Below are 8,366 nucleotides of genomic sequence, written 5' to 3'. Positions count from 1 at the left end.
ACCATAAGTTTTGAGCTAAAATTTTCAAATCTGAAACCCACCAAACCCACAAAAATATTTTGCAAACACCGGTAAAGGGTTATTCCGGAAAACTTATCTAGGGTAAAAACTAGATTTAATTTTCAAAAGATCAAATGTTTTCATAAAGATCCAATTTCCTTAATGGATCTAAATTTTTATAGTCATGTGGGACTGTAAACCATATCGTTACTACCATTGTTTATACCACCGTATAGAAATCACTGATGTACAAAGTGTGAAGAATAAAGAAGTGATTCTAGTATTTCAAGACGATATTGCTTGAGGACAAGCAACGCTCAAGTGTGGGAATATTTGATAATGCTAAAAATGAACATATATTTCATAGCATTATTCCTCAAGAAAGACAAGCTTTTAGTTGCAATTGTTCTATTTACAAGTGATATTCGTTTAAATAATAAAAGGTGAAGACAAAAGACAGATTCGACGAATTGAAGACGCAAATGACCAAAAAGCTCAAAAGTACAAAAGACAATCAAAGAGGTTCCAATTATTGATAAGAAACGTCTCGAAATTGCAAGAGTACAAGATTCAAAACGCAAAGTACAAAATATAAAATTGTACGCAAGGACGTTCGAAAATCCGAAACCGGGACCAGAGTCAACTCTCAACGCTCGACGCAACGGACTAAAAATTACAAGTTAACTATGCACATAAATATAATATAATATTTAAATAATTCTTATAATTATTTAATATATTATATTTATTTAAAACCGTCGGTAAACAAAGAGCCAAACTCCTCTGAGCTGTAATTTCAAACTCCGCGACTCGCGGAGTTTGAAGGCAAAATTGGCCGCGAGTCGCGGAGCCCCAAAATGAGAAACTGCCTATAAAGCCAACCGAATTCTGATCATTTTAATCATCTTTTTCTTCTCCTCATTCATACGTAAAATATATATATATATTTATAATATATATTTTAATTTTAATTATAATTCTAATAATAAGGGTATGTTAGCGAATGTTATAAGGGTGTAAGTCGAAATTCTGTCCGTGTAACGCTACGCTATTTTTAATCATTGTAAGTTATGTTCAACCTTTTTATATTAATGTCTCGTAGCTAAGTTATTATTATGCTTATTTAATCCGAAGTAATCATGATGTTGGGCTAATTACTAAAATTGGGTAATTGGGCGTTGTACCATAATTGGGGTTTGGACAAAAGAACGACACTTGTAGAAATTAGACTATGGGCTATTAATGGGCTTTATATTTGTTTAACTAAATGATAGTTTGTTAATGTTAATATAAAGATTTACAATTGGGCGTCCCTATAATTTACCATATACACTCAATCGGACACGATAGGCGGGGTATTTATATGTACGAATAATCGTTCATTTAACCGGACACGGGAATGGATTAATAGCCACTAGAATAATTAAAACGGGGGTGAAATTATGTAAAAGGACACTTGGTATAATTGATAACAAAATATTAAAACCTTGGGTTACACTCAGTCGACATCCTGGTGTAATTATTAAACAAAGTATTAAAATCTTGTTACAGTTTAAGTCCCCAATTAGTTGGAATATTTAACTTCGGGTATAAGAATAATTTGACGAGGACACTCGCACTTTATATTTATGACTGATGGACTGTTATGAACAAAAACCAGACGGACATATTAAATAATCCAGGACAAAGGACAATTAACCCATGGGCATAAAACTAAAATCAACACGTCAAACATCATGATTACGGAAGTTTAAATAAGCATAATTCTTTTATTTCATATTTAATTTCCTTTATTTTATATTTAATTGCACTTCTAATTATCGCATTTTTATTGTTATTGTATTTAATTGCACTTTTAATTATCGTACTTTTTAATTATCGCAAGTTTATTTTATCGCACTTTTATTATTCGCAATTTCATTATCGTTATTTACTTTATGCTTTAATTTAAGTCTTGTATTTTTTTTTAATATTTTACATTTGGTTTTAACTGCGGCTAAAGTTTTAAAATCGACAAACCGGTCATTAAACGGTAAAAACCCCCCTTTATAATAATAATATTACTTATATATATATATTTGTATTTTTATAAAAGTAAACTAATATAGCGTTAAGCTTTGTTTAAAAAACTAATATAGCGTTAAGCTTTGTTTAAAAAGATTCCCTGTGGAACGAACCGGACTTACTAAAAACTACACTACTGTACGATTAGGTACACTGCCTATAAGTGTTGTAGCAAGGTTTAAGTATATCCATTCTATAAATAAATAAATATCTTGTGTAAAATTGTATCGTATTAAATAGTATTTCCTGCTAAAATTTAATAGTATTTTATACCCCTTAGCTTTGACATCAATATCATTAATGATACTGATAATAATACTAACTACAATAATATTAGTAATAATAATATAACAATTTATATTCATATTTTTTTTATAATAATGTTATTGTCACTAATATAGATGTTAATATTGAAAGTAATAATAATATTACTATAATAATTATAGTTTAACCTATAATTAAATTTATTATATTAGATATTAACATTACATGTTATTAATTAAATGATATATAACAATAACAATAATAATAATAATAATAATAATAATAATAATAATAATAATAATAATAATAATAATAATAATAATAATAATAATAATAATAATAATAATTCTTAATTCAAACGATTACATTCTATCATTTCCAATTATTATATTTATTTACATTTATATATGTGTACATCTGTACATATTTATTTACAAATAATCGTTCGTGAATCATCGGGAATAGTCAAAGGTTCATTGAATCCATATAAATAGTCCAAAGGTCAAATGTATAGATGAACACAGTTCCAAGTTTGTTGAGACTTCAACATTACAGACTTTGCTTATCGTGTCGATATTAATTAAAGATTAAGTTTAAATTTGGTCGGAAATTCCCGGGTCATCACAGTTGGCTAAGGGAAGGAAATTCTTTATTATTGAGGTTAAAAGGCAGGAGTTGGGGAATGGAAAGGTTAGAAGGATTTGACCTTTGCCCATCTTGAGCATGTACTATTTTTTCATTGAGGTTAAAAGGAAGGTGATTGGGAGTGGGTTGGTAGGAAGTGGCAGACATGTTCCCATTTTGTGCAACGTGTACTTTAGGTGAGATTTTTGGAAAAAAAAGAGATTTCCTAATCTCTTCTGCAGCTTTCTCTTTCTCAAACTCAACCGCTCTTTTGACTTTTTCCATTACTTTATCCATTGAATTATGGATAATGGTTGGCTCTACTACTGTATCAAAGTTACTAGGTTTCATAGGGGTTTTGAAAATTGAATTCCTACCCTCACCTGTAACGTCTAAATCTATTTCACCATCTTCCATACAATTATCCGGCATTGCTTCCGGCTTACTAACTATCACCGGAACACTATTTTCAGGTGAGTTGTTTTCCAGAGATTGCAAAAACAAATGAAGGCCCTCGTTGTATTCATCGATTGTATCATCATTGATAATCACAATTGGGTCATCATTGCAAACCTCATCAACCCAAAGATTACAAAACGAGTTTGCCACAGTTGCTTTAGGATAACCCCTTATTGGACCCGGATCGTTGACCTCAATCAAGGCAAGTAACACATCGGTTCTTTTAAGATTATGTGAAATACTATCAATATGAATAACTCTTCCGTAAGTTTTAGCAACATCGACGGTGCTGTTTGGGGAAACACAATCAAAGGGGATCCCTTCAATCCTCCATTTTGTGATTCTCGAAAATTTGTTTTGCCTTTGGATCATTGGAATTACTTCTATAAAATTTAAATCGTTCAAAATAGGTCCCATGTTCATTCTTTCGAAGCTTGCAGAGTCACTACATTGAACTATGTATCCGTATGATCCCCAAGCCGAAATCGAAACAATGGATATGAACCTACTTTTTAACCACTTGAACAATTTAAAAGCATCGATAGGCATTTTATCGATGATTAGGGCGGTTAAGGCTAAATTGTTAAAAGTTTCTTTGTTAGAAGAAAGGTTGATCTTCTCATTATTGAAGTGTGTTTGTTGGTTATAATTATTGACAGGAACATAATGATCACCAGAAGGATCAACTGGTGGGATAAAAGAGGTATTCAAATCTTTTTTAGCATATCCAACATAAAGAACTCTGTTGTTAATTACCTTACCATTCATGGTGAGGATAACTTTGTTTGCTTGAGCTACCTTCTCAAATCTCACGAAGGCGAATGAGCGATCTTGCTTCCAAGAAATCCCTATAAATGTGCCAAAGCCATGGAAAAGGTTGTAGATGGTATCTTGGTTGGTATATTTAGACAAACCACCCAAGAACACAGTAGATTTTTCTGGAAAAACCGGGTGTTGGCGATTTTGGGAGAAAGGTACATGTTGTTTGATAGGAATTGAGTTTGGGAATGTAGGAGTGAATTTTGTTTGATGATTTGTTTGTCTTTTGTTTTGGTTGAAGGGGTGAGGTTTTTGAGAATTGAAAGAATTCATGACCGTTAGGAGCACACTTTAATTTGTCAGTTAAAAGAACAAATTGCTCTTGGGTTTTTTTTTACACCATACTAGTTGTAGAGGCTAGCATTATCGTATCACAGATGAATTAACTAGACAATAGAAGGAATTATGTAAAATAAGAAACTTGGTACATTTAATTTCCTGTTCAACGTACGGTATGAAAGTACCAATATGCACATAAGTGTACCAAATCCTACAGAGCATGGCAAAGAAAACAAGAAAGATTGTATATCGATAAGTTCTAATGCTTGGCCCGTAAAGATTACTACTATGTTTTAACACATCATGTCAATATTAAACGAAGGACTTCTCCAGAGAAATTAAAAGATTTCTCAGTTTCTTCAAGACAATGATCCTTCTCATCTCTAGTCCAATCCTGAGATATCATAACAAACGTAATATAAGTTTAATACTCCGATAATTTTTATGCGTTTTATGTATGTATTAATCAACTTTATTTTCATGAAAAGTTAAAATTAGTAATAAAAGGTAAGTTCACAAAATGAGAAGTGTGTCACCTCAGCAACTTTATTTAACTTGTCCCTAACGTTCTGCAAAAGTTGAGAAAGATCGCCATCCCATTTGTAAAACTCCAATTCCTTGCCATTGATTACCTTCTCAGCAACCTACAAGTGGCAGAACTATTTAGATACAAAATAGTTATAAGGTGGCAATTTCAACCCATTTGATTGTAAACAGGTTAACTCATAGGGTGTTCTATCAACTGAATTGGAGAAAAAAAATTCATTAGCTTCATCCTGTTTCAAGAAGGCAAATAAACTTTAAAAAACTAAACCACTCAAAATGAACTTTACTCTGTCAATCATCTGAAAATCATTGTTTGGTAAAATTCAACATAAACCCAAATCTAGCTATTGATACATCTAACTTATAACATCAGTTTTGCAACCATCATATTACTTTCTTAATCTGATTAAAAAGCATTAATCTTTTTAAGAGAGAGGAGAATATTTCAACCTTTTTCCCTATCATTCGGCCACCAGCAGAGTGAGCAAAGTAAGTGTTGTAGAAGTGACAAATAAACGCTTGTGGATCTTTTTTCGATAGCTCTTCAAGGTACGATGCGTAATTGAGCCCGGGTGAAGAAGGTTCAGGTATAGAATGGCCTTGTTCTTTAAACCATGCTAAATCTTTCGCCAGACGTTCGGCCCTTTCCAATCCAGTATTCCTAAACTCGGCATCTGCAACGAAAATATCACCCAATGAAAGAAAAGAATTAGACGAGTGACATCACCAAAAAAGTCCCAGGTGGCAAAATGGGCGGGTAGGACAGGTTGGGGATGGTACTCCATATGATTTAGATGATTTAATCTACCGAACATAATGCTTTGAAGATTACCGAACGTTTTAACCAATCAATACTAGTATAGCTACCACCTCATGAATTTAAGCCAAGTAAACTGCAAGTTATTATGATCATAGAAGTGTTTTCTTTGACATTATATTAACACTTCATGGTAGAAAGCAGAACATTGCTAGCAGCATATGAATAAAGTCATCTTATCATGAAAACAGACTAACCTAAATTCATATCAATGTCAGATGCTAAAAAAATTACCAAAATAGCCAAAACCATTCCTAAAGGTAGAACCATTATTAGCCTATGTAAGAATTTTAACAAAAACTCATAAAAACTCATATAGGTCAATTGTGCAACACAGAAATAAATAAAAAATAAAACTTACATTCTGGGAAATCAGCCTTATCAACAATCTTTTCAAGAGTATCATAAATCAATTTACTATCAACCAAAAACTTCAAATAACCTTCAACAGTTGGTTCCCATTTAGGCAATGGTTTATCTTGTGCTTCTTTTTCACCTTCTTTTGCTTGATCTTTTGTATGCAATTTCATTGCTACAAATCTCATCTCTTCAACAAACCCTTTTCCTTCACCGGGATACCTTTTCTTTGATTTTTCCTCCGCCGCTGCCGTCGTTCCTGCCGCCGCCACCACCACCATCGCCAGTTTCTTGGATTTCAACACAGAAAGATTCAAACTTTCTGTAGGATTTGAAATGGGTACTTTGAATATTGATGTTTTAGGAGTAGATATGAATTGGGTTTTCTTTAAAAAGAGCTGTGATTGAGAAATTGAAGGTACTGATGCCATTTCCATCAGGGGTTGCATACAAATTTTATGAAAGTTACAATTCTACGGAGTGTTAAATTGATATTAGAATCAAAATTAAAATCAGTCTTGAAGAGAAAGATATGAATGTATACAATTTGGGATTATATAATTTAATGGCGTGTCCGAGAAAGCAAAAGAGTAGTGTGCTTCGAAAGATGAACGAATATGTATGGACTCTGTATGGGCACAATTTTCGGTCATTTATATATGGATAAAATCTTTAATTTATTTATTGGGAGCATATAGTATCTTCAAAGAATATTAACACCAGCCTAAAGTGGTTGTAGGATAGTTTGTGATCCTGAAACATTTGTGATAGTTTGTGATCGGTTTAATGTTTTGTTTTATTTGCAATTCTTTGTTAGATTTGACTTATAGTTTTGGATCTTGTGTTTGATTATGTTCCGGGATCGTTTTTGTGATCTGGTTGCTCAATGTTCGAGCTTAATTGTCTTTTGCTCTTTGGTTAGTGATAGAGATCGTTTACTACTTTCGAGCCTTGCAGCGCTTTTGTTTAGATTGTATCATTGTTCGTCTTTTTCATTTATTAATGATAAAATACTTTATTTTTATGTTATCGTTATTTTAATAAATAAAAAAAGAATATCAACCCTAGTTTTAACTTTTTATTATTCTCTCCATCCCAAAAAAAAAAAGTCTGGTTTGACTTTTTATTGAATTTAAAATATATTAATGAATTGTTTAATATGCCCTCCATTTAATGTTGTTGTAAAGAGTAACTAATTAATTAATTGCTATAATTAATGTTGAATTACTAAGAATAAAAGAGATATAATTGGAACTTTAATAACTTTTAATGGTTATTTAGAGTAAGGACAATAATTTTGGGGCAAACAAAAATAATAAGATGGACAGTATTTTTGGGACGGAGGAAATATTATTTATTAGTGGAAAAAGGCATAGATCAACAGTGACATTGAAATCATGTATTTTCTATATAAACTCATCAAATTCACAGTAGAATGTTTATTAAATTCCTATGCAGTATACCCTTTACATGGTATGAACTGAAATGTCTCGTTCATATCGATTATAAACGTTTCATATTATTTGATTTCGTTGCGAGGTTTTGACCTCTATATGAGACGTTTATCAAAGACTGCATTCTGTTTTAAAACAAACCATAACCTTTATTTTATCGATAAAGGTTTAAAATCATAACGTAGATTATCAAGTAATGATAATCTAAAAGATAACGTTTTACACACGACCATTACATAATAGTTTACAATAATATTACACATCGATTTAAATCTCCGAATGCAGTTTTTAAACAATATATTACAAGCATGCTGACTCCAATTCTTGTCCTTAAATTAGCATGCAACAGCGGAAGCTCTTAATAATCACCTGAGAATAAACATACTTTAAACGCCAACAAAAATGTTGGTGAGTTATAGGTTTAGCCTATATATTTATCAAATCATAATAATAGACCACAAGATTTCATATTTCCATTTCTCATAAACATCATGCATGCATATAGCCATCTGCATAAAAATCATTCATATGGATTGAACACATAGTAACCGACATTAACCATAATGCATAGAATATCCCCACAGACATCGTCGTCTGTATAATAATAATTTCAAAGTACTAAAGCCATCCATGGACATGAATGGGGGTTGTTAGGCCCAATAGATCTATCTTTAGGATTCGCG

General features: G+C 31.7%; 1 protein-coding gene across 1 annotated transcript; it reads right to left on the bottom strand.

The window, feature by feature from the left end:
* Window positions 1-4,639: 4,639 nt before the first annotated feature.
* Window positions 4,640-6,854, bottom strand: LOC139898391 (heme oxygenase 1, chloroplastic-like). The gene is made up of 4 exons (XM_071881119.1): window positions 6,234-6,854; window positions 5,506-5,729; window positions 5,046-5,153; window positions 4,640-4,903 (listed from the first exon to the last, which is right to left on the bottom strand). The coding sequence occupies exons 1-4, from the start codon at window positions 6,676-6,678 to the stop codon at window positions 4,811-4,813; spliced, it is 870 nt and encodes a 289-aa protein (XP_071737220.1). The 5' UTR covers window positions 6,679-6,854; the 3' UTR covers window positions 4,640-4,810.
* Between the last annotated feature and the right edge of the window lie 1,512 nt (window positions 6,855-8,366).

Source organism: Rutidosis leptorrhynchoides, chromosome 3 (assembly GCF_046630445.1).
Source record: "Rutidosis leptorrhynchoides isolate AG116_Rl617_1_P2 chromosome 3, CSIRO_AGI_Rlap_v1, whole genome shotgun sequence".
Taxonomy (NCBI): Eukaryota; Viridiplantae; Streptophyta; class Magnoliopsida; order Asterales; family Asteraceae; genus Rutidosis; species Rutidosis leptorrhynchoides.
This window is presented reverse-complemented; position numbering and strand designations above follow the sequence as displayed.

What these genes read in the sequence shown, in the direction of transcription:
- LOC139898391 (XM_071881119.1), bottom strand. Translation starts at nt 6,678, where the DNA reads ATGCAACCCCTGATGGAAATGGCATCAGTACCTTCAATTTCTCAATCA. An exon ending in TAAGGCTGATTTCCCAGAAT is followed by an intron (nt 5,730 to 6,233) that starts GTAAGTTTTATT and finishes TTTTCGTTGCAG; the next exon opens with ATGCCGAGTTTAGGAATACT. An exon ending in AGTTAAATAAAGTTGCTGAG is followed by an intron (nt 4,904 to 5,045) that starts GTGACACACTTC and finishes ATGATATCTCAG; the next exon opens with GATTGGACTAGAGATGAGAA.